Genomic DNA, 24,810 nt, shown 5'->3' on the forward strand with positions numbered 1-24,810 from the left:
GGGACAGTCTAAGAATACACACCCCCTACATGCAACATGTATATAGTTGGTTCTCGTTATTTGTGATAATTATTTTCTATGAAGTCACTGCAAACGCTAAATTAGTGAGTATTAGACCATTGTTCCTACAAGCCTCTGATCACAACATTTTTGTTAATCAATACATTATCTTGTTTTTTGTGTGTTTCTTATTTAATACATATTATTGATTCATTCACATTGAACTCATGGCCACCAGCACTACAACTCACGCCTACACAAAGCTTCTCTAATACACTATTTTCTTCATAAGGCCCATCACCTCCTCACGCTAATGTTTGCTAGCCAGCACTTCAGCCTGACCCTTGGGGCGGGGCTGTCATTAACAGTGAATCATCAACAAAAAGCAGAACGTGAAAGATGTGGCAGGTTAATAGATTGTGAAGAGGACACTTGTTTATGGTATGAGGGCAGAAGCAACAAGGCAGAGCGTCACCTGCTTTGACCTCCGCTGGGAATATGTACCTCAGGCAGCTTGAACTTTTCACTCTTTTGCACTTTGTTGTGAAAGATCACGAAAGCTCCCCAAACATTGATTTTGGGGTTACAAGTATGTTTTAGGAACTAGGTAAATTCCAAATACAGGCTCTGCGGATAATGAGGGTCCACTGTGTATATGTCGCCTCTCATTCATTCATTTATTTATTTATAAGTGGTCTCCACGCGTGGCATGGAACCCATTGCGGGGTTTGAACTCGTGACCCTGAAATCGAGACCTGAGCTGAATTCAAGAGTCAGACATTCAACCAACTGAGCTACCCAGGCATCCCGCTTCTTGAACTGTGGGGCACGTGGCTGGCTCTGTCGGTACAGCTCTCCAGCAGCTCGTCGGCTATGAGTTTGAGCCCATCGTTAAGTGTAGAGATTACTTAAAAATAAACACTACTGGTAGCGCACTGTACACATTCAAATTGTACAGCACTGTGCCTTAGTGAGTAAGAAGGTATCTAAAGGCGCTGTTGTTACTAACTGATGGGACTCTTTACGGCTGCATAGTGCCATGTTTATTTAACCAGCCTCCCCTGATGGTTATGTAGGTGTTAGTCTTCTGCGCTTTTAATCAATACTGCTATGAATAATCAATGTATGTAGGTCGCATGTGTGAGTAGCTGGGAGATAAATTCTTTCTGTTGAAGGGGACTATGCACTGGAGACGTGGGAAGCTGTTCCCCATTTCCTTTGGTATAGGAACTGTTGTGGTTTACAGTCCAATCTCAGTCCAATCAGCATAGCCCTCCCCTTACCTCCTTGTCAACCTAATATGTTCACAGACTGTTTTTGCCAATCTGATGAACAACAGGGTGTACCTTGGTTGGTTCTGTTTGCATTTTTGTTGAGTGGGGTTGAGCATCTTTTCATGTGTATTCCCTTTTTTGTGAACCAGGCACTGTCTGCTCATACAAGAGAGCTTTTAAATGTGTTTGTAAGCACAGAAATCTTTGCTGCCCAACGGGGGAGTGTGTTCTGTTGGGTCAGAGCATGAGCCTTGGAATAGGAGACCACAGTCTCCAAACCCTTCTTTTGTCCCTTCTTGGCTCTGTGGTTGTACACTAATTCTCTGCCTCTCTGAGCCTCAGTTTCCTCATTTATAAAATGAGGTTCATAAGATTGTGCCTGATCCTCTTGCTCTGAAAGTCATATAGAATGCTTTGTGCAATGTCCTTATTGGGCACCCAGGCCGTAATAAGCACTCGTGAGTGGTAGTATTGGTGTTGATCAAAATTGGTTTAAAAGTAAACTGGTCCATGGGGCGCCTGGGTGGCTCAGTCATTAAGGTCTGCCTTCAGCTCAGGTCATGATCCCCGGGTCCTGGGATTGAGCCCTGCATCGAGCTCCTTGCTTAATGGGGAGCCTGCTTCTTCCTCTCCCTCTGTAGTTCCCCCTATTTATTCTGTCTGTCAAACAAATATGTTTTTAAAAAATTTAAAAAAAAAAAAAAAAAGTAAACTGGTCCAGGCAACAAACCCCTGAGGACCTACTGCTTTCCTGTAGCTGGTAAGTTCCAGGAGTGTGTTCTCTTCCGGCATTCTTGGATGAGGATGCTCAGATGGCGGCAGCAGGGCTTTGCGTGTCTCCCCGGGGTGGTTTCTCCTTTAGGAAGACTCCCAGAATTAGGGCCTATTTGGGGTCAGTGGTTCCAGGCTATGACCTGTAACAGCATGGTGCCTTCCTTAACTCCCTTCCCCCTGGTAGTTCCAGCAGCGGTCTAGGCCTGTTTGCATCAGCCTGAGCCAGTCGCCATGATTCCGATTGGCCAGGTTTATCAGACTCCTCTCCCAGTCTCCATCAGGCAGAGAGGAGGATGATTCTCTGAAGGGAAGCCAGTATTTCTCTTAACCAGAAGACAGACTAGACACTAGATGGGCAAAACAACAGATGTTCATCACAGAATAATAGTCTTAACTCCTACCATCACCCACTCCCACTGCCACCTGCCAGGTCTGCTATTAGCCTGCCCTGGGCTGCTTTTACTTTCACCATACTAGCCTCCTCACTTGCTAGTCTCTGAGAGAAGCAGAGCCTGACTTGGGATCCCTTCTGCCCCCCACCATCAAGTCCTGCCTGGGATTAGTGCAGAGAACGTCCTCTGGGGGGTGTTTCTGCAAAACTAAAGTAAATCTTTTGTAGCCCCTTCCCCGTTGGGCAAAGTCGGCTGGAGAGCCCAGGCTTAGAGAAGTCAGCAAGGGAAGCTAGAGCAGAAGCCTGGGTTGGGGAAAGGAATCTAATCTATGCTCCTCCCCTACCCCCACTTTGGGTGGCCTGGAGCAAGTTAAACTTGCCAAACCAGTTTCTTCTTCTCCAGTGCAGGGTTGCTGCAAAGCTGATTGGATGATGTGTGTAGACTGGGCACCCGGCGTGGCTGGGTGGTGGTGATGGCGCTTTTAATTAAGTGGCCAGTTGCCTTCACTTCCTGGGTTCACAACACCATTCGGAGTTTTTATAAGCATACTTGTTTAGTGCTTTGCAGTTTGGGAACTTATTTATTATATTTATTTATATTTTAGTTAAATTTTTAAAAATATTTTATTGATTTGACAGACAGAGATCACGCATAGGCAGAGAGGTAGGCAGAGAGTGGTGGGGGAAAGCAGGCTCCCTGCTGAGAAGAAAGCCCAATGCGGGGCTCGATCCCAGGACTCTGGGATCCTGACCTGAGCTGAGGGCAGAGGCTTTAACCCACTGAGCCACCCAGGTGCCCCATTTCAGTTAATTTTTTGTATATGCTTATTATTACATTTATTGGGCGTGGAGCCAAACACAGGGCTTGAATTTACAACCTGGAGATCAAGACCTGAGCCAAGATCAAGAGTTGTACACTCAAGCAACCGAGCCCCACAGGCACCCCAGGGAGCTTATTTTAGATTATCTCTTTGAGCCCCCTTGTCCTGGGCTCCTAGGCCTCTCCAGTCATGGACAGGGAGCTCAGAAAGTCTTACCTGGGGTGGTATGTCAGTCCAGCCTGCGTTTTTCCCCTGTCTGGATGGCAGGATGGTTGCCCTGAACATGCAGGCTGACATGTGGGGTGTCAGCGTGTTAGTGAGGCTGGGAGGCCTCAGTCTAATGGTCCAAGTTCCTAGGCAGTGTAGCAGACCTGACAGTGACGAATGATGCCAGGCAGCCAGCTGACCTGGGCTGAGGAGAACTCGGTAAAAATCCCTGCGTGCTGGCTGCAATGATGTTGATGACCACGGTGACAGGCGTTGTGTATTGAGCAAAGTATACGATAGGTTGTTTACATTCCTTATCTCATGGGCTCTTCCACCAATACTGTCAGGAGTTTACACTAACACTATAGGTGAGGAAGCAGACTTAGAGAAGTTGTAGGACTTATCCAGAGTCACATTCAAATGAGGTGTGATATAACTCTAGCTTCAAAGCGGTCATAAATTGTAGTTTTGTGAGCTCACAAGAACCCCCTGAAGCAGGCCACCCTTCTCCCCACCAAATGAAGATAAATGGCTTCCCCTGGACTACCTGGCCAGGGGCTGTAGCCAGGTTCTAGAAGCCAATCTCTGGGCTGCCTCCTGCTCTGACAACTGCCAGCCCCACCGCTCCTCTTCTGTTGGCCCATGTGTAACCAAATGACAAGGACTTTGGCTTGCTTAATTCCAGAAATGGATCACGTCTCCTCCGTCCTGCCACCTGCTATTAGCCCATTCTGTGTACCCTCCATTTTGCCAACCACAACCGGAAGGTGCTGTCAGCCCTGTTCCCTCCCTCCTGCCACAGGCCTGTCCCTGGCACAGCCCTGGCTCAGGAGTCTCAGGCTGCCCTCTTGGGACTGACAGAAATGAGATGTGGCTAAGGAAGGACTATGTGCAGAGAATTGTTCTTTCAAGAGATGTTTTTTGAGTTAGCAAGTTTTTCTTAAGTGCCTGCTTGCTAGACACTGATAGAGCAATAACCAGGGATACAACTGTGATAGGCATGATCTCTGTCCATAGGACAGGCTGGTGGGTAGAAAGCATTCTGATAGTGGGGGGGGGGGGGGGTAGTGCTGATGAGGGAGGGCAGGAAGCTGCAGAAGCATGGGGGTGCTGGGGCAGCATGAGCTCCAAAGGGTGAGAAGAGGTTGGCCAGGCTGAGGACATGATCAGGTGAAGGCAGCAGCAGCAGGGTGAGAGCTGAGAGAGGGCTGGGCCGGGTTGGTTCTCACCTTCTGGTAGACTCCCTGCTCCTTAATGACAGGCTGACTCTGTAGGCCCTCCTGGCCCAGTCCGTCAGTGGTACCATCTCTGCTTGTTGACAGATGGTCCTTCTAAGAAGCACACCAGCTACACATGTTGCCTTTTTAAGCTGCGAACTCCTTAAGGCACTGTGAGTCTGGGAGCTCTGACAGGTTCCTGGGACCCTAAGGTAGGGTTGCCAGATAGCAGTGGCCATCTCCTTCCTGAATGGTAATGCCAAGGTCCAGGCTATTCAGCACTACTGTGACAACCCCCTGGCCTTAGTCTGAGCTCTGTGGCCAACTCCAAACCTGGGAAAGCTGCTCTCAGTTTCCAGGGCCTTTGAAAAATACCCTTCTCTGTCTTTGAGGCCCTCATTTGGTTTCCTTCCATCCCCACATGAAGCCCTCGCTACTTGTTCCTTGTCACCTTTCTGTCTTCCCGCAGGTCCAGCTACAGCTGCTAACAGCCATCGTGAAACTCTTTCTGAAGAAGCCGACAGAGACCCAGGAGCTGGTGCAGCAGGTCCTCAGCTTGGCCACTCAGGTCAGTGCCCCAGCCTCTCTGCTGTGCCCAGTGCAGGTCTCACTCCACAGGGGGCGCTGTGGTCTAAGGAGCCAGCCAGACCTTCATGCCAAGGTTCTTCCCCTGAGGCTGGCATCACTAGAGGGGTTGGCCCTAGAGTAATGCAGGACCCCTGCTCAGGGAGCTCAGTCACAGATAAATCAAGATGAGGTGGGTCAGGTGAGGAAGTCAAGACAGACTGCAAACAAAAGAGGGGAGGGAGGTCCAGGAGAACCAGAGGGTTTGTAGGACAGGGAAGACAGATTTTGGAGTGGAGCGAGGATTGGGGACAGAAATGGGAATCCCCTGTTTAACACTGAGCTAGGGGAGGAAATCAAGGGGCCAGGCCATGTTTAGGGACAGGTTAATGGGACTGCTCAGGATCAGTGTTCAGTGCTGTGACCATGCCCAGGTCATGGGATTTGGGGAGGAGCTCCTTCCTTCCCAGCTGGTTGCTCTGCTATGAATTTAATATGCTTCTTGTCACCTCCCCACTGCTTAAGGACTCTGATAACCCAGACCTGCGGGACCGTGGCTACATTTATTGGCGTCTGCTCTCCACGGACCCAGTGGCTGCCAAGGAGGTGGTGTTGGCTGAGAAGCCACTCATCTCTGAAGAGACAGACCTCATTGAGCCCACACTGCTGGACGAGCTCATCTGCTACATTGGCACCCTGGCCTCCGTCTACCATAAGCCTCCCAGCGCCTTTGTGGAGGGGGGCCGGGGCGTTGTGCACAAGAGCCTGCCACCACGCACTGCCTCGTGAGTGAAGTTGACCAGTCTCCAGGCTGAGCCTCCCTACCTGGTTTTCCAGTTCATTAGTCTAGGCATTCAGGCCTATTGTGGTAACCCTGGCCAGGCTTGAGTCGGAGGGAAATTACCATTCTAGTGACATTTTTATTTTTTAAAGATTTTATTTATTTATTTGACAGAGATCACAAGTAGGCAGAGAGGCAGATGGGGGAGTAGGGGAGAAACAGGCTCCCTGCTGAGCAGAAAACCTGATGCAGGTCTCGATGCCAGGACCCTGAGATCATGACCTAAGCTGAAGGCAGAGGCTTAACACACTGAGCCACATAGGCAACCCAAGTGACTTGTTTTAGAGTTAAAGTGTGGGAGCTGGGGGAGGGGCAGAGGGAGAGAGAATCTCAAGCAGACTTCACACTGAGCGTGGAGCTTGATCCCATGACCTGAGATCATGATCTGAGCTAAAAACAAGAGTCAGACACTTAACCTACTGAGCCACCAAGACGCCCCCATCCTAATGACTTTTTAATAGATGTTTACCACAGAAGCGCCTGGGTGGCTCAGTCATTAAGTGTCTGCCTTCAGCTCAGTCATGATCCCAGGGTTCTGGGATCCAGCCCCTCATTGGGCTGTCTACTTGGTAGGAAGCCTGCTTCTCCCTCTTCCACCACCCCCTGCTTGTATTCCCTCTTTCTCACTATCTCTCTCTTTGTCAAATAAAGAAAGAAAATCTTAAAAAAAAAAAAAGAAAGAAAGAGGGCGCCTGGGTGGCTCAGTGGGTTAAGCCGCTGCCTTCGGCTCAGGTCATGATCTCAGGGTCCTGGGATTGAGTCCCGCATTGGGCTCTCTGCTCAGCAGGGAGCCTGCTTCCTCCTCTCTCTCTCCGCCTGCCTCTCTGCCTACTTGTGATCTCTCTCTGTCAAATAAATAAATAAAATCTTTAAAAAAAAAAAGAAAGAAAGAAAGAAAAAATGTTTACTACATACAGGGTGACCTCATTTGATCTTTACAACATCTCAAAGAGTATCCCCCCATTTAACGGATGAGGACAATAGGACAGAGAGCTTGAGGGCCTGGTGTGGCGTCCCACAGCCAGCACAGCTAGTCTCAGACTTGATTCTAATTCCAGAGCCCTGTTCTTCTCACCCTCCTCTGCCACCCCCTGGTGGTTGGTTTGGCCTGCGTACCCAGTCCTCCAGGGCGGGCATCCAGTCTTTAGAGTGCGCTGAGTGGTGGAAATAGACCGCCCCTCTCTTCACTCACCCCCATGATGCTGGATCTCTTGGGGAGCCAAAAGGATGGATCAGGCTTGGGAAGGGGGAAGAGGAAGGGCCATGTAGACAGCCCTTCTGGAACAGTGTGGAGATCCAGGTGCCTGTGCTGGGGGAGGACCCTGGAGACTGAGGACTCTGACCTCCCTGAAACAGCCCAGCGCCCACCCTACTGACCCTCTCCCTCCTATGTCATCACAGGAGTGAGAGCACCGAGAGCCCTGAGACGGCCCCTGCCGGAGCACCCTCTGGTGAGCAGCCGGATGTCATCCCTACCCAGGGCGACCTGCTGGGTGACCTCCTCAACTTGGACCTCGGCCCCCCAGTGGGTGGCCCACCCCTGGCCACCTCCTCAGTGCAGATGGGCGCCGTAGACCTTCTTGGTGGAGGCCTCGACAGCCTGGTATGTCCTGGGGCCCTCTGTGGATAACATTAATAATGACCTTTAGAGGAGTAGTCAGTGAGCACCCGGTCTGTGCCATTCACCAACCGAGGGCCTCAGGGTACACCTGTCTGTGAAGGTGACTATGTCACTCCCTACTTAGAGGGGAGAAAACTGAGGTTCAAGAGTTCAGGTGACCTTCCCTCTAGGAGTGCACAATATGTTGCAGACACGGGACTTAGTCCCTTGCCGGACCACTAGATCTGGAGCCTGTAGGGCTAGAGCAGTGTCCACATACTCCCACACCCTCCACCAGCTTGGTGCAACAGCCCAGGAGGCCTGAGAGGCCCATGAGGGGTCAGGGTCAGTCCCTCCTCCCCTGTAGAAAGGGGGTGGTAAGACTGGACTGGTTATCTCCCCAAGACTTGTACAGGCAGCAGGTAGAACCAGGAGAAGAGGTAGCAGAGCCCCTGTCACTTGGCCATGTCTGGCTCAGGTCCCAGAGGCATGACACAGGAAAAGGTAGGAAGAGCCATGGCACAAGATGTGGGTGGTGGAGTGAAGCCCTGAAAGTAGTGCCTTTCATAAAGATAGTCTGGGCCCCCCTTAAGCCTGGCACAGTCTCGCCCCAGACGCCTCTCGGGAACAGCAGTGACTAATCTATTCACTCTTTCCCTCTCTCTCTTGTCTCTGTCTTCTTTTCTGGCTTTTCTCTCTGCATGTGGCTGCCTGTTCTCTTCACCCTGCCTGCTTCTGCTTGGAGATGGGGGATGAGCCTGAAGGGGTATGGTTCAACCCTTGCGCCACCAAGCCTTTGTATCTGCTCTTCCTGAGTGCTGGCCCAGCATTCCAAAGGGTGGATGATGTCAAAGCAGTCCTCCCTGCTGAGCTGTGGGCTTTTATCGAATGCCCTGTCTCAGTACCCTGAGACAAAGTTTCCTTGTCATCCCGAGGATCACCTGCTCTCTCAGTTTCCCCGGGCCCTCTGTGACAGCCTAAAGGGTGTGGTCCTGTCAGCTTAGCACAGCCTCACCACAGAGTACTCCTTTTATCGGTGGGTTGCGGGTTGTTTACACATGTCCCACCCCTTTCCCAAGGTCACTCACCCGTAAGGCTGGAGGCTTGCAGGTCATGGAGGGCACAGTGTTTGTTTCTTCTCCACCCCCTTACCCTGTCTTGTCTCTGCAACTTAGAGCTGGTGTGACAATAGCCCTGCAGCCCCCCTCCTGCCCCATCCTATTTTCTAAAGGGCCAGGTTATTCTACTCATTCCGGGCCCTTGAGGTCCCCGCTTCTAATGCCTGCCTCTGACCTCTTTCCCTTCCCTTCCAGATTGGGGGTCCCAATTTTGTGGCACCCCCAGCAGCAACAGTCCCACCGAACCTAGGAACATCCATGGGCAGTGGCCTGAGTGACCTCTTCGACCTGACCAGTGGCGTGGGCACGCTGTCGGGATCGTATGTGGCCCCCAAAGCAGTAAGTACCGCACCTCCTTCCATGGCAGGAGCAGAGGGAAGTTAGATACTGACTGATGTTCCTTAAATGGTCTCTTCTGTGGAATCAGCTCAGGCCAACAGGGATGGGTGCCAGGGTCTGTGGGAGCACAGGGAAGAGATGCTAGGCTGGCCCTGGGGGCCTGGGAAGACCTGGTAAATCAAGTCAGAATTAGGTGAAAGTGGAGAGAAGGCTCAGGTGGCTGTCACAGCTGTGGTCAGGCAGGCCTGCACCTCCCAGACAACTGGCAAAGGTCCCATCTAGTTAGAGCAGCAGTTCTCAGGGCTATCTCCCAACCGGGGCCCCCTTCTGATGACAGATGTTGTCTAAGGCGCCCTTTATTTCCTGTGCTCAAAGGTGTCTGGACTATAGCCTACCTATACATGTCACTTCAAAATTAGTAAGACGCGGGATACCTGGATGGCTCAGTTGGTTAAGCGGCTGCCTTCAGCTCAGGTCGTGATCCCAGCGTCCTGGGATCGAGTCCCACATCAGGCTCCCTGCTTCTCCCTCTGCCTCTGCCTGCCACTCTCTGCCTATGCTCACTCTCTCTGACAAATAAATAAATAAAATCTTTAAAAAAAAAAAAATTAGTAAGACGCTAGCACTTCTTCTTTTTTTTTTTTTTAAAGGTCTTTTTTATTTGACAAAGAGATCACAAGTAGGCTGAGGCAGGCAGAGAGAAAGGAAGGGAAGCAGGCTCCCCGCTGAGCAGAGAGCCCAACGCAGGACTTGATCCTGGGACCCCAAGATCATGATCTGAGCCGAAGGCAGAGGCTCAACCCACTGAGCCACCTAGACGCCCCAAGATGCTAGGACCTCTTAAAGGAGACAGAAAGGGAAGAGAATAAAATGATATATTTCCATGTCGTAAAGGCTTGGATACTCCCACTCCAGAAGATCTGATGAAGCCGTCAGGTGTTGGTGGCTGTGTAGAGTCACCACAACGGCCACAGGTAGTGTTTGTAGCTCAGGTGCTGAGAACCATGTGGTTACTGGTATCCTTAGTTCCTGAAATGGTGACTGACTCCCAGTAAAGTCCCCGTAGAACAAAGAACAGGCTTTCTTTGATTTTCACTGTAATTGGGTTCCCAGCAATTTCAGGATATGTTGAAACCATGCAAAACATACTGCAGGGATGCAGGACAGTTGCTCTTTGAGGGGACAGTTGTCCTCCCAACAGTATGTCCAGCATCCCTGACCGGCCTTTGTGCCACCTGCAGATGCCCCATAGGTGCCCACCATGCTACCATGCTACCAAGGCCTGGTACTCCCCAGGACTCCCGCCTAGACTAGCGATTAGGGAGGGAAGAAGCTGTCAAGGTCCACATTGCCAGGCCATGAGGGTCTCTCTCAGTCCTGGTGCAGTAGAGCCGTTAGAAGGTTTTAAGCAGAGATGAAATGTATTTACACTGGAGGGAGATTGCTTTGGCTACACTGTGGCAGGCAGGTTGGCAGGGCTAGGACAGAAGGTGCCCAGTGAGGAGACTGTCAGGAACTGCTGTGTGCTCATGGTGCCTAGACAAGGGCAGCTTTGAAGGCAGAGGCAAAAGGCTGCCCTGGAGAGCTCCTCAGGAGGTGGGACTGGCAGGATATGGGGGCTGGCGGGGAGGGAAGGATGCTGGCTAGAGCAGTGGGATGAGGGAGGTGCTGTTTGCAGAGCCGGGGGTGAGGGAGAGGAAGGAGTGCTGGGTTTTCGAGGCAGGAATATGTGAGCCTGGCTCTGAGGACAGCGAGGTGTGGGCCACACCCTCAGCATCAAGGAAGCTGCCAGGGGGTTCAGACCTGACCTGACCCCCTCACAACGCTCAGGGCAGGCCCTGTGTTTGCCACTTTGTTCCAGCCAGCCCCTTTCTCTCTTCCAAGGTCCCCTCCCGAAACCAGGACCTAGCTGGGCTTTAGGGATGAGGTGAGCTCTCGGTTGTGCCTGGGGATCTGTGAGCCAGTGCCTGCTTTGACCTTACCAGGAGTGGCAGCCGTGCCTGCAGCAGTGGTGGCCAGAGCCCGCAGTAGAGAGCAGGTTTAGTGCAGGCCCGTGACACAGCCCCTGCCCTGCCGAATCCCACCAGAGGCCTTATGGCACTGTCCTTCCTGTTTCACAGTCGACAAATCTCAGTGCTTTTGCCTAAGGTCACATAGCAGCTAATCCACAGTCTGAAACTAAATGCACGGTGCTTGCACCAAAGTCCCCGTTCCTGATCCTGATATGATCATGCCCCACAGTGTTTGAGAACGTCCTATGTGCCTTAGTGTCCTAGGCTGTCAGAATAACTAATTACTGTCCAGAGTAGCTACCTCAGTGCGTGAGGCCAGCACATACGTGTTAAAAGCCCAGTGTAGAGGCACCTGAGTGGCTCAGTCGTTGAGCTTCTGTCTTTGGCTCAGGTCATGATCTTAGTGTCCTGGGATAGAGCTCTACGTCGGGCTTCCTGCTCAGCAAGAAGCCTCTTCAGCTCCCCTGGCTTGTGTTCCCTCTCTAGTTGTCTCTCTTTGTCAAATAAATAAATAAAATCTTAAAAAAAAAAAAAATGCCTAATGTAACAGGCATAAGGCAGGATCAAATGACAGAAGAGCAGCAAAGAATCCTGCAATCCTGTGGGTGCCAGGCCTTGCCAGGACTGCCGAGCTGCCAGAAATGTCCGGAGCTGGCTCTCTGCGTGTGTGTTCATTTTAATGGATGGTATCACTGCATTTTCTTAGTGGAGGCCCAGATGGGTGGACCAACAGTGAGTGCTGGAAAGGAGATGTTAGGGCATCACTCTGTCAGAGGAATTTAGGGCAAGCTGCCTGGAAGAGGAGTCCTTGCAACACAGGACTTTTCCCATTATCTTAGACACAGGAGTCTCTGGGGTCTGGATGTATTCTTCCTTCAGAAGCAGTAGGTGTGTCATCTGTGTTTTCCTAACAGCCATGTGACTGCCTAGAATGGTTTGTCCTATGGGCATTCTCCCTGCCACACCTGTGGTGGCAAATATGTTCTACAATAACCTTACCAGTCAAGGGAATGAGGCTTTCTCTGCACAAGAACTTGGGAGTTCCTGAAGCATTTGAACAAGTGGATGGTGACGTTTCCTTGGGTCCTTCAGCAAATATTGAGAATAAATTAAACTAAGTCTAAACTAATTAGTCTAAACTAATTTAGACTAATTTAGATTAGTTCTGTTGTAGCACCTGTGCTAGCTTCCATGAAGCCACAGTGACCAAGAGAAATTCGGTCCCCACAGGCAGCAGCTGGTCCCAGGTGACAGAGGCAGTTCTGGAAGAGCTGTGAAAGGTGGCCTGCTAGAGGTTGGGCCCCCCCGGGAAGCTGCTCTGGGGGCCTGGGCGGGGCTCAGAGCTCTCTGCTTGCCTGTCTCAGCTGAGGCTGAAGCCCTGTGATTCTGCCCTCACACCTTTGTCCTGGGGAAACAAAGGATGATTATGTTAGCGAGTGTGGTAGGGATGGGCCTGCCAAAGCACTTTCCAGACTAGAGGGGTGGGGGGGACAGAGGCAGAGGAGCAAGTTCAGTGGAAGCCTGGCATAGGGGTCCCTGGGACATGGAAGCTGTGGGCAGTGGAAGTGCCGCAGCATTGGAGGGGTTTTTGGCATGATCAGATTTGCATCTTTTTAAAGTTCTATTTATTTAAGTAATCTCTCTGCCCCCGTGTGGGGCTCAAACTTATGACCCCAAGCTCAAGAGTCAGTCAGGTGCCTCCACATTCACACTTTAGAAGATGATTCAGGTGCTACAGAGAGTGGGGAGGGATTGAGGCACTGCAAGGGCTGCTGTCTTACCTGGTGGACTCTAACTGTGGTTCAGATGTACATGCTGCCCGCTAAGGGAAGCAGAGGCCCTGGCTGCAGATGGAGGAGGTAGTGGTGACAGCGTCCGGGCTGCAGGGACCATGGTGTGGGGCTTGGGGTCGGCTGAGGGTGGGGACCCAGATGGCATTGAGGTTCCTGGTGGTGGCACCTTGAGAGACAGTGAGATGTTCACACAGCACACCTTGGGGCAGCTCTTGAGGAGGCCTGGGTCTTTTGACCTCGGGGCTGGGCAGGGGGTGGGGGGACGCTGAGAATAGGGCCCTCAAAGGCATTTGTACCACCCTGGATGACGCCTGCGGATGTCCTTCCTGGTTGGGGTTTTAATTCAAGCTGTTTCGCCCTGCAAATGCTTCCTGAATGCCAATGGTCCAGCAAGCTCTAAGCCAAGGACGTAGAAAAGAAAAGCAGAGCCCTTTCCTCAAAGAGCTGACTGGGTCCAGGTGAGACAGACACACAGGGTCACATTAATCTGCTAACATGTCATGGTAGCATGGATGTAGGGAAGGAACCTAGGTGTGGGCTTCCCAAAGGAGGCAGTTCTTGAGCTGACACTCCTATGACAGCCAAGCAGCAGAGGGCCTGCCAGGAGAGAGGTCCTCTTAGGTACTGTCCTTGGTCAGCCCAGTTTCTACAATTAAAAGGCCAGCCTTGCCTCCTGTGAGGAAGGACAGCCTGTGACAGCCAGGGAGGCCTCGAACTCTGGCTGAGGCCCTGGATGCCCTTGGGCTCTTCTTGACTCTGCTCAGCTCTTCAGGAGGCTGGCAGGGCCCACTTTCCTCTTCACCTCTCTCAGCCTCCTTACTGAGTGTTCCTTCTTGGACCTCTGAAGACTCAGGTCAGCCCTTGGGCACACCAAGCACCAGTCTACCCCACGCTGCTCTGATACACAGCCACGCTGTCGTGGTGGCCCTGGGATCCCTGCGGGATTGTTCCTCTCATTCCAGGATCCCCACCGCCATTGCCTGGTGGTAAAGGCAGGTGTGGTCAATCTGCAAGGCCCCTAAGGGAGAGGGAGAGACCGTAAAGTAGAAGAGTCAGATGGAGGGTGGGTAGCCTCAGGTGGGCTGTTAACTTTTAGGGAAGTGGTAAACATGAGCCTCCTGTCTACTCCCTTGCCTGTAGGTGTGGCTTCCAGCCATGAAAGCCAAGGGGTTGGAGATTTCAGGTACTTTCACCCGCCAGGTGGGTTCCATCTCCATGGACCTGCAGCTGACCAACAAGGCCTTGCAGGTCATGACTGACTTTGCCATCCAGTTCAACCGCAACAGGTACGTTCCCAAGGCCAGTGTGATGAGAGCCCTTGCTGGTGATTGCAGGCAGGGGTCGAGAGCTCTGAGGGATCTGGTGCCTCATGGGTGCATCTCAGGCCAAAACTCTGTAAAGCAATGACGTTCTTGCCTTCTCCACAACCTCTTTATGTGGACTCCAAAGTACCAGGCAAAGGGGTAGGTCATTTCCCCTTATTTTTGCTTCCACTGCTCAAAGAGTGTTTGCTGACGAAAACCCCCGGCTCCAGACCAAGAGCCCGCCTTCAACAAACACTCCACATGACAGAATGGAGCCTCCTCTCCAGGCCTAAGTCGCTGCCACCACAGGGCCAGCTGTAAGAAGGCTGACGGGGAGCAGACCTGCCTCCCAGCCAGCACCTTGTGGCAGAGGTTTAAACCATCAGAAGGGGCCTCTGGGAATGGTGGCTGCACTGGGCTCCTCACCCAACTAGGTCCCCTGTACTGGAGCTTCTGGGGAAGGTTTCCTCTCTGGCACCATTGAGGTCTCATGGACCAGGCCAGCTAGGCCAGGGCTCTCCTGGAGACCCAAGCAGCCTCTCCTGATGATTCTTCTTCCTGAGCGGCTCTAGTGATGAGCAAACTGAGCCTCTAAGAAGTTGACTGAAGGGGCTGCTTCCTCAGGGAGAGCCCGTAAGCCAGTGGGTCCTGACCCTCTCTCAGCTCAGATGGCCCTAGAGTTCAGAGAATCACTCCACATTCCAAGGGAAAGTCTCAATGATTGCTTACAACGGACTTACAGCGTGCTGACAATGCCCTGGGTGGCAGGCCCTGTGTGAGGATTTTATTTTAGAGATATTATCTTACTTTGAGCTACTTGGCAACCCAGTGAGGTCAATGCCATTGTCACCTTTTCAGTAAATAATGACACTTGGGCTTAGAAAGGACCAGTGCCTTGCCCAGGATGACACAGCAGGCTGTGGGGGATCTTCCAGGAAAGCCTGAAGAGTGGGCCACCACAGAGGCCTGGGGTTCCCCACATCGTCTCCCAGCGTATCCCAGGCAGGTCTGATTGCTGACGTGGGTAGAGTGCAGGTGAGGTCAGGCAGGTTAAGCTCTGGATCTCAGCAGTGCTACTTAGCCCATAGTGTCTGAGCACAGGCCTGCCCCTCCCTGAGTTTCCATGTCTTGGAAGATGAGAGAATGTATATCTCTCGCTGATTTTATGAGAGTAGGAGTTGGTATAATATCAAATGCCCAGCCTGGGCACAGTGAGCTGTCACTGCATGGTCCCATGTCTCACACTCCTGGGCATCCTCCCCGCCTCATTTACCTATGTGTTACTTTGCTGAGAAGTAGAGCTTTCCTGAATCTCTCTCTGGCTAGTTCTCACCCTGACAGTAAAACCTGGTGTCTTGCTTGGGATGGTCACATCCTTCTTGGAAGGTGGGGATCGGTAGCAGAAACTTGGGCAGTCAGAGTCCAGTTAGAAGCAGCTTATAGTTCAGGCCTCTGGTGTTAGGTGGAACTCCTCAGGTGCAGGACAGAGCAAGGCCATGTTCACCTGGGCCTGCTCCACACGTAGCCCAGAAAAGAAAGTGCAGCCCAGATGGGAGTTAAGCCTGCAGCTGGCCTGGGGCTCATTCCTCCTGTCCACACGGCCATTGAGAGTGGGGGTCATGAACATGAACTCTCCTGGGCCCAGAGCTAAGGTGAAACCAGCTTACTGGACAGGCTTCTTGCCACCCACTGCTCTAGCTCTGGAGCCTGAGGAGCCCACCCATCCCACGTCAGCACCTGTTCCCCTGCCATTCCCGCGGGGGCTTCTCTCTCCCCAGCTTCGGCCTGGCCCCTGCTGCCCCCCTCCAGGTCCACGCACCACTCAGCCCCAACCAGACTGTGGAGATATCCCTGCCTCTCAACACGGTGGGCTCGGTCATGAAGATGGAGCCTCTGAACAACCTCCAGGTGTGTTCCAGGCAGGGCTAAGCACCCTACTCCTTACCTGCCCACCTACCACAGGGGAGGAGCCTGGTGGAAAGGTCTGGGGCCTTGCCTTTGTTGGCTAAGGGGTGTGTCTGTGGAGTTGTGCCCTTTGCCAAAGATCTGGCAAGGGAGACCTGATCGAGGGGACGAAGGGGCATGGTCACCAGGGAAGGTGTGTGAGGGGACCTGGTCAGGTGGAGGCACAGGGAGCAGGCCCTTCCTGGGGCCTCAGAGGTCGTATCAAGCACATGGGACCAATCGGTGGCCTTGTTCCTAGGTGGCCGTGAAGAACAACATTGACGTCTTCTACTTCAGCACTTTGTACCCACTGCACATCCTCTTTGTGGAGGATGGGAAGATGGGTAAGTCCTGAGGGTGCCCCCAAGAGTCCCTGGAATGATTGGCTTGGCCCCACAATGGAGTCTGTGAGTTGCCGGCCCCTCTGCAGAGCCTGAGGCGAGGGTCATGCCTCCATCAAGGACCACTGAGTGTTGTCTGGCCAGCTCTTTCCCTCAGTGGGGGCCGTGCTTTGCAGGAGTTGTCTCCTGAGTTCTGCTCTGCCCGCCCCTCAGCTTTGCCCATGGTCTCTAGACAGGCCTCCCATGGCCTCCTGAGCTGGGGAGCCCAGACCATGTCACTCTGGATGTCCACCTCCTGTGCCCTGGCTGGAACCCCTAAGAAGACTCATCCCCATGCCAGGAGGGCTCACTGCCAGCTCAGAGCTGAGCAGAGGACTTTGCCCACATCATCTCTCGGTCACCACAGAAGCCCTGTGACACAGGCTATGATTAACGAGCAGGCTGCTTGGGGCCAGAGCAGGGGGGAGTGCATGTGTGGGTGCTGGGAAGGAGAAATTTAAGGCTCAACGGGGAGGGGGAAGCCCAGGGTCTTTTGGAAGTGGCACTGGTGGCCACTGTCACAGAGCTCAAGGTTTGTTTAGGGAAGCAGGAGGGGGCTGTGGCAGAGCTCGTGCCTGTCTTCAGCTTCAAGTTCATACACCCAAGAAACCCATTCCCTGCTGGGTGTTACTGAGTGGGGTCCCAGGTTTATCAGGGTTCCATCTTCTACCTTGTCCCCCACTCCCAGACCGACAGATGTTCCTGGCCACGTGGAAGGACATTCCCAATGAAAATGAAGCCCAGTTCCAGATCAGAGACTGCTCCCTCAATGCAGGTAGGACTTCTCTGCCCTCCCCCGCCTTCCAGCCCCATCCACACTGCCCCTTACCTGTACCCTCAGCCCTCCCCCACCACTGACTGGGGGCCCCCTTCTCACTCTCAGAGGCTGTGAGCAGCAGGCTACAAAGCAGCAACATCTTTACGGTCGCCAAGAGGAATGTGGAGGGCCAGGACATGCTCTACCAGTCCCTGAAGCTGACCAACGGCATCTGGGTGCTGGCGGAGCTGCGCATCCAGCCAGGCAATCCCAGTTTCACGGTGAGGGCCCCTGCTCCTGCCCTGCCAGCCCTGGGGTGTCTACCTCCATGTTCCAGGCAGCCTCTCCTTCTCTCACTCCTTCCCAGACCAGGGGTCAGTCTGAACAGGTGCGCTGTAGCCCAGCTAGGCTGGGGTCCCTCTGAACGCGACATGAATGAGCCTCAGAATTCTGAGCCTAGCTTCCAACTCCGTCTCATCAGATTACTAGATAAGACACTAAACTGTGTCACCAGTGATTTGGTCTTGAAGATTCTATACAGTTGGACCCCTTCAGGGGGCACAGATGGCCTCAGGCCCACCTGACTAGGAAATGGCACTGCTAGGAAATGGGTGCTGGCCCTGCTCCCACTCTTCCCTGCCCAGGGGCCCACCTGGGAGGGCACTGATAGTGAACAACTTGCCCTTTTTGGGCTTCATGTCAGACCCCAGTCAGGACATGGCTTCCACGGAGTGTGTGGTTGCCCTGGAGGCCATGCTGCTGTTCCAGGCCCCAGAGAGCACCAGGCTTTGCTTCTCACCCTGCGCCCCCGTCTCTGGCAGGCATGGCCCTGCAGACGTGGCTCCCCGGGCCCCGCGGGCGGTGCTGGCACTATGGTTGGGCGGGGGCTGCGGCAGTAGCTTCGGTGGTGGTAATTTCCATCTCCCTGTGTTTGGTCGCTGCATGCCCACCTTCCCTGCTGGTGCCGTGTTGCAGGACTTGGAGGTTAGCAGACTGCTTTTCTCTTCCTCTTTCCCCTCCATTCTCCTCAGCCACACCTCGCACAGCCTGTCTCCTGGCCTGGCTCCAGTGTACCCTGCCTCTCCTAGCCTCGCCTCACCCTGCTGCTCCCCAAAGCCGGGCAGACGTGCATGCAGGCACGGGGCACCCTAAAGCTTCCCAACCAGATGAACCCGACTGAGGAGCTGGTACCCCCACTTCCCAGCACACAGACCGTGCACAGAGCCCTGCAAAGAAGATCGGGGCCACACAGGGCCACCACTGCTGGCTTCCAGAGCTCTGTTTGCTCCCCCCTTTCTCGTCGCACCCTTCAGTGGCAGCGACTTTGGCAGAAGTGCTGGTGGCACTTGCTTCTCTTCTGCCTACTCTCCAGCTCCCACAGTGGCAGAGCTGCCTGTGCTGGCGCCGAAGAAGACTCCCCAGCGACACCCCCCCACCACTGCTATCTCTCCAAATGGAGACCTCCTTTGCAGCCCCCACACCTCATCAGAGACCCCAGCCCTTCACGGGCAGTGACGGGCCCCAGCAGCTCTGTGGGGCAGGGGCCGGGTCCTCCCCGCCAGCCACCAGCTCATGATTCACTCTGCTTGGGCTGTAGCGGCTGGGCTGACAGCAGGTGTGTGGGCTGCACGTATATTTGGTCCTCACCCAGCTGGCTAATGCAGCCACCCCCTCCGCTCCCTCCGCTTTACTACACATCTGCCCCAGCTGCGCTGCCACCAGGCCACGTGTGCACACCACACTCTTCCATCTGGCTCTCCCGCTTTTCTCCCTCCCTATGTTCCCTCCCAGCCCCTGAGAGGAGCCTGGGGAATTCTGACCTCTTTCTCCCCCTGCAGCTGTCCCTGAAATGTCGAGCACCAGAGGTGTCCCAACACGTGTACCAGGCCTACGAGACCATCCTCAAGAACTGAGGCCCCATCCAGTGCCCACCCTGGCCTTCTGCCAGCCCCAACAAGGAGCCCCCTGGGAGTGGCAGCACCTCCTTCCTGGAGACGCTGAGCAAGGCTTTTGGACACCACGGAGTTCCCTGGTCCTAACTGCCAGGCCCACCTGGGTCCTCAGGGCAGGTTAGCATTCCTCCTGGAGTGAAATCTCAGTGTACCCCTGTGCTCGGGGGCTCCCCTCTTCTGTTGCTGCTGACAGTTAGGGTCAGGTGAGGAGGGGACCAAAGGAAACAGAGCCAGAGAGGCCACAGAAGCTGATCAGGCAGACCCAGGGTTTTCTCTTCCTTTTCCTGACCAGTGCTTGAAGGACGAGTATGTGGCTCCCTCTTCGGGCTCCTGGCCTGGGAAGCCGCTGCCCCTCAGTCTCTCTTGGGTCAGTGTTAGAGGGCCTCCCCATTGCCCGCTCTCAGGCCAGGCTGTCCTGGTGTGTGTGGAGGGTCCTTTGGTGTGCCCAGAGAGCTCCTCTGTCAGGGGTCTGGGGCTCCTGGGGGCCTACACCCCTACCTTCCCTCTCTGCATCCACCCAGGGTTGTGCCCATCGGGCCTCAAGCCTCCTGAGCACTGACCTACACGGGCAAGACTGGGCAGAAACGTCCAAAGCCCGACCCAGGCTCCTGCCCCCCTAGCAGTTGCACACATTGACTCACCCCACTCCTTTTCTTGCCCCGGAGGACAGTGACTGCCTTCAATATAGTCCTTGGCGTCCCCTGTGTTTCTGGAGCAGAGACAGGACTAAGGGATGGGGCACATGGGCGAGCAGGGTGCTTCCCATCTGGGATTTCTTTGGGGTTTCTCCTTAGTGTCTGCTGCCCTCCCCCTGGCCTCCCATATTTCCGTTGTGTCTGACAGAGCATTAGGTTTTCCTGTACTGCTGTTTAATAATAAAGAAAGATTCTGCTTTTGGCAATCACGGACACTTTTTTCCCCCTCCACTAATTGTCAGAATTGAAAATTGCCTCCCAGTGGTTGAGGATGGCTTTCTGAGCCCTGCAGTAACTGTAATATTCATAGTATATATACATACACACACATATACATAGATACGTATACTGCAGTATACATAATATACATACACATATATATAATGTATGTTTATTCTTATTTTCAAAAAGAAAATGAATAAAAATGATGACATCAAGTGTGTCCCTGGCCAGTGTGTCAGGTCCTGAGGCTCTTGTGGGTGGGGTCCTGGGTCCAGGATCAAGGACTTGAACTGTGTGCGTAGCCCCTCCCCTGGCACTCTGAGGACAGGGCCTTTCCCTCTACCCTGTCCTTAAAAATGGACGTCTGAGGCCTGCTGATCTCCCTGGCACCGCTCCTGCCCTTGATGGTAACTCCACCCAGCCATCTTGCCTTTTGATGTTGGCTGGAGGGCTGTCTTATGTTTTGGTTTTCCTCTTCTCCCTGCCATTGTGAAGGCTCCCAGGAGCCACGGAGGAGTGCTCTGGTGGTGGCAGGAGAGAGGAAACGGTTAGGTAGGCGGGGCACCAGGCCTGTCTGGGCAGGCTCTTCCCCCACCCTGCATCCGCGGCCCGCTGAGTGGGGCGCCCACCCGGCTGCCACCAAGGACATCCCATGTGACCCCAGTGCTGGGATTGGCCTGGATCCCAGGGGAGGGCAGCCAGACCAAGGGCAGGGCCCTAGTGGCAAAGCTGCTTGTGGTTCTCAGTGCCAGGTGGCCTGGAGGCCTTAAGTCTGCCTCTAAGGGAGGAGCAGCCTGTTGCCCTCGCCCCATTTCAGCCCACCATTCCCTGCACTGCCCACTTCCGACCCACTGCTGCCTTCCCGGCACTGGGAGGCTGAAAGAAGAACATGTCAGCAGGAGTTCCTGGCCTTCCACTGCCCCACATCTGACCCCTGAGGCTGAAGAGTCTAGAGCTGACCAATTTCTTTGATCACACAATCCAGTTCTCAGTTTACCTGAAAGTCCAGAGCTCAGAAGACCCTACACGGATGCGGCTGGAGTACCCCCAGCTGTGGACTAGAAGAGAGGTTGGGAGCCCTTGAGGAGACTTTGGCCCTGGCCTGCAGTGTCGCCTGACGCTCCTGGCTGTTTGAGGGCCTGGCTCCCACCCAGGATCCCGTGCATGCGCTGCCAGTCATGGCTCCCCACCTCTGCCACAGAGGGCAGATGTGAAGTGCAGGGTAGCTGACCACAGGAGAGTGGCGTTGGGTGAGCAAGTCCAAGGACCATGTATTGGGGGTGAGGAGAAAGGCTGGCCTGCTGGAATGGAACACCTGGGACCATCATCAAACACTTGGTGTTTTCCCCCATGTATAAAGCTGTGCTTGGGCCTCAAGCCATTTTGGGCAGGACCTGACTATGATTGTGCCTTGCTCCCACTCCATGGCACCTGGCATGATGGGACCCAGCAGAGTCTTAACATTTGCAGGGAGAGGGGCGCCTGAGAGGCTCAGTGGGTTAAAGCGTTTGTCTTGGGCTCAGGTCATGATCTCCAGGTCCTGGGATCGAGCCCCCGGTAATGCTTCCTACTCCCCACAAGGGAGCCTGCTTCTCCCTCTCTCTGCCCTTCCCCCCACTCATGCTTTGGATCTCAAATAATTTTTTTTTTAGATTTTATTTGTCAGGGAGAGAAAGCACAAGCAGGGTGAGTGGCAGGCAGAGGAAGAAGCAGACTCCCTAATAAGCAAGGAGTCCAATGCAGGGCTCCATTCCAGGACCCTGGGATCATAACCTGAGCCAAAAGCAGATGCTTAACTGACTGAGCTACCCAGGTGTCCCTCAAATAAAATCTAAAACAAAACAAAAATTTGCAGGGAGAAACTGAAGCAGAGAGCATGCTCACTTCCAGTTCCCCAAGCCTGGGCCTTCCCACATCACTGCTTCAGAAAAACAAGCACCCAGGGCCACCACTAGGACGTAGGCCTTTAGGAGAAGTGCTTTAGGGGATAGCCAGCCAGTCCCAACTCTGTGCCCGTTGGCTCCCCCTGCCCCCCACCACCTACTAAGGACCCATCATGTGCCTCTTCACCCTCCTCTTCATCACACTGCCCCGTCCTGATGTGCTCAGGCCTGCCCCCCTCTCTCTGGAGCCTTAGCTTCCTGCTGGAGGTTTTGAGCCTTCCCAGCCAGTAGAGGAACTCAGCCAAGGGCCTGAGGGGTTCCCTGTGTGCCAGACACTTGTGCTATGGCCTGCAGGCGACCTCATTTTCCTTATCTTCAGCTAGTGATTTGCTTTTTTTTTTATTATTTTATCCATGGAGAGGGCTAGATTCTGGACCATGGGTGAAAGATAAGCCACACAAAAGATCCCTCCCACCCTTCCTCGGTTCTTAGTTTTGCTCTCAGGAGGCAAACTTTGTTGCTAGATTTGGGTTGTTTCCCACCCACCCCCAGGAATATTCTGTACATGATTAGAAGCAAATTCACAGAGATATTTGCCAAACAAATGGCAGCACATTCCAGATACTACCAGCACTTTGCTTTTCTTAACCTATCAGTACTAACAGACCCACCCCAGAATTTCTTGGGTGAACGGGCTGCCATTAGCCGGAGCGTACGGGTGGACATTCAGGCAGTTTCCGTCTTCCGTGAGTCCAAGCAACAGTGCAGTCAATACCAGCCCACATACGGCCTTGCTCGTGGGCAGATGCAGCTGTGGGATCTAGCTCCAGAATTGCTAGGCTAGAGGGTATAGCATTTTCTGTTTTAAATTGTACTTCTTGTTTTGAGAAGGCAATGTATTCACATGGCTCGAAATCCAAAAGGCAAAAAAAGAAGTGAAAAATCCTACTCCTCATTCCTCTCCGCAAAAAAACCAATGTTATTCCAAAGGCACTCAAAGAAGTCCAATATGGCTTTTTCCCCTTTTATACACAGTGGGTAGCATGGAATAACCCCGATCTGTGCCATGTTCTATCTTGGAGACTTTTACATTACCACCCCATTACAGAGAGGGTCCTAATGCCTTTTTATCACGGCTGTGTGCTTTTCCATTGAATGGAGGTGCTGTCCCGAGCCAGAAGCCCCACAATGCCCATTAAGTTGGCCTAGGGTGTTGCTAGTACAAGTGATACTGCAAAGAATATTCACTTTCATACATGGACAGATTCGTCAGGCACGAGTTACTGGGTCAAAGGTAGGTGCGCTTATAATTTTGAGAGCTGTTGCTAAAAATTCTCCAGTTTACATTCCCACCAGCCAGGAATGAGATGCCTATGTCCCCCATACTGTCACAGACAACCCAGTGTCTATACACTGTGTGCCAAACTTAAGGTGAAGAATGGTACCTTACCGTGTTCTCAATATGCCTTTGTTCGTGTGTTTGCAAGCCACTTGTATGTCCCATTCTCTGGTTTTAAAGGATTTTAGGGGCGCCTGGTTTGGGCCTGGTTTGATGGTTTGGGCCTCTGCCTTCAACTCAGGTCGTGATCTCAGGGTTTTGAAATCAAGCCCCACATCAGGCTCTCTGCTCAGTGGGGAGCCTGCTTCACCCTCTCTCTGCCTGCCTCTCTGCCAACTTGTGATATCTCTCTCTGTCAAATAAATAAATAAAATATTTTAAAAAAAATAAAGGGTTTTATTTAGGGCACCTGGATGGCCCAGTTGGTTAAGCAACTGCTTTTGGCGTCAGGGTCCCTGCTCAGTAGGGAGTTGCTTCTCCCTCTCACTTTCCCCTCTCGTGTTCTCTCTCAAGTAAATAAATAAAATCATTTAAAAGTTTTTTATTTACCGATTTATTTGAGAGAGAGAGTGCACATGCGCATGTTGAGGGGCAGAGGGAAAGGGAGAGAGACTCTCAAGCAGGCTGCACTGAGTGCAGAGCCTGACGCAGGGGTTGATCTCACGGCCCTAAGATCATGAACTGAGCTGAAACCAAGAGGCAGATGCTTAACTGAGCCACCCAGGTGTTCCTGCATGCCCTATTCTGTAAGCTGCTTCATTTGTATAGTTATTTGTATAGTTATTATATTTGTATAGTTATTGGTCCTTTTCTTACTGATTTGTCATTATTTCTCCCCATTTTGTTACTGTCTTTTACTTCACCGTGTTGAAAGTGTTTTTGTATGCTGTCTTCCTTTAATCTCTTCTATACTTGCCTGAGCTGGTGCTTGTCTGATCTTCATTTGTGCATTTCAATCCTGTTCCATCTGGGCTTTATGTTAGGGACAAGGTAGGGATCCAACTTTTTCTTTTCCCAGATGGTTACCCAGTTGTCTCCACACCATTCACTGAGTAATTCATCTTTTCCCCACAGAGCTGAAATGTCATTTGTAACATGTACTACATTTCCATATGTATATGAGTGCTTTTCTGGACCCTGCTCTGCAGCGGAAACTTTTGTCTACTCATTGGCCACTGCGTTTTTTAAAAAAATATTATACCTTTATATTTCCATATTTATAGTACCCGTTTATTCAACCTCTTTGTCCCAATTGAACTTTAAAACTATTTTCTTTTTTTTTTTAGAAGATTTTATTTACTTACTTTAGAGAGAAAGAGAGAGAGTAAGCAGGGATAGGGGTAGGGGCAGAGGTAGAATCAGGTTCCCTGCTCAATTGACTAA

The 24,810-nt window shown here is 52.7% G+C and overlaps 1 protein-coding gene across 6 annotated transcripts in view; it reads left to right on the forward strand.

The window, feature by feature from the left end:
- Positions 1–20,189, forward strand: part of AP1B1 (adaptor related protein complex 1 subunit beta 1) — a 54,742-nt gene extending 34,553 nt beyond the window's left edge. For 3 of the 6 annotated variants that reach the window (XM_082698013.1, XM_082698014.1, XM_082698015.1), the window contains exons 12-22: positions 5,154–5,252; positions 5,774–6,033; positions 7,491–7,692; positions 8,435–8,455; positions 9,003–9,146; positions 14,092–14,237; positions 16,034–16,163; positions 16,459–16,543; positions 17,268–17,354; positions 17,463–17,617; positions 19,175–20,189. In XM_082698013.1, coding sequence (XP_082554139.1) covers positions 5,154–5,252; positions 5,774–6,033; positions 7,491–7,692; positions 8,435–8,455; positions 9,003–9,146; positions 14,092–14,237; positions 16,034–16,163; positions 16,459–16,543; positions 17,268–17,354; positions 17,463–17,617; positions 19,175–19,249 — 1,404 coding nt within the window. In that variant the 3' untranslated portion in view covers positions 19,250–20,189. The remainder of the gene's footprint in view (positions 1–5,153; positions 5,253–5,773; positions 6,034–7,490; positions 7,693–8,434; positions 8,456–9,002; positions 9,147–14,091; positions 14,238–16,033; positions 16,164–16,458; positions 16,544–17,267; positions 17,355–17,462; positions 17,618–19,174) is intronic. The other 3 variants (XM_082698016.1, XM_082698017.1, XM_082698018.1) reach the window with 1 other exon arrangement.
- Positions 20,190–24,810: the final 4,621 nt, after the last annotated feature.

The sequence above is a fragment of the Mustela nivalis genome, assembly GCF_964662115.1.
Source record: "Mustela nivalis genome assembly, chromosome: 14".
NCBI classification, from domain to species: Eukaryota; Metazoa; Chordata; class Mammalia; order Carnivora; family Mustelidae; genus Mustela; species Mustela nivalis.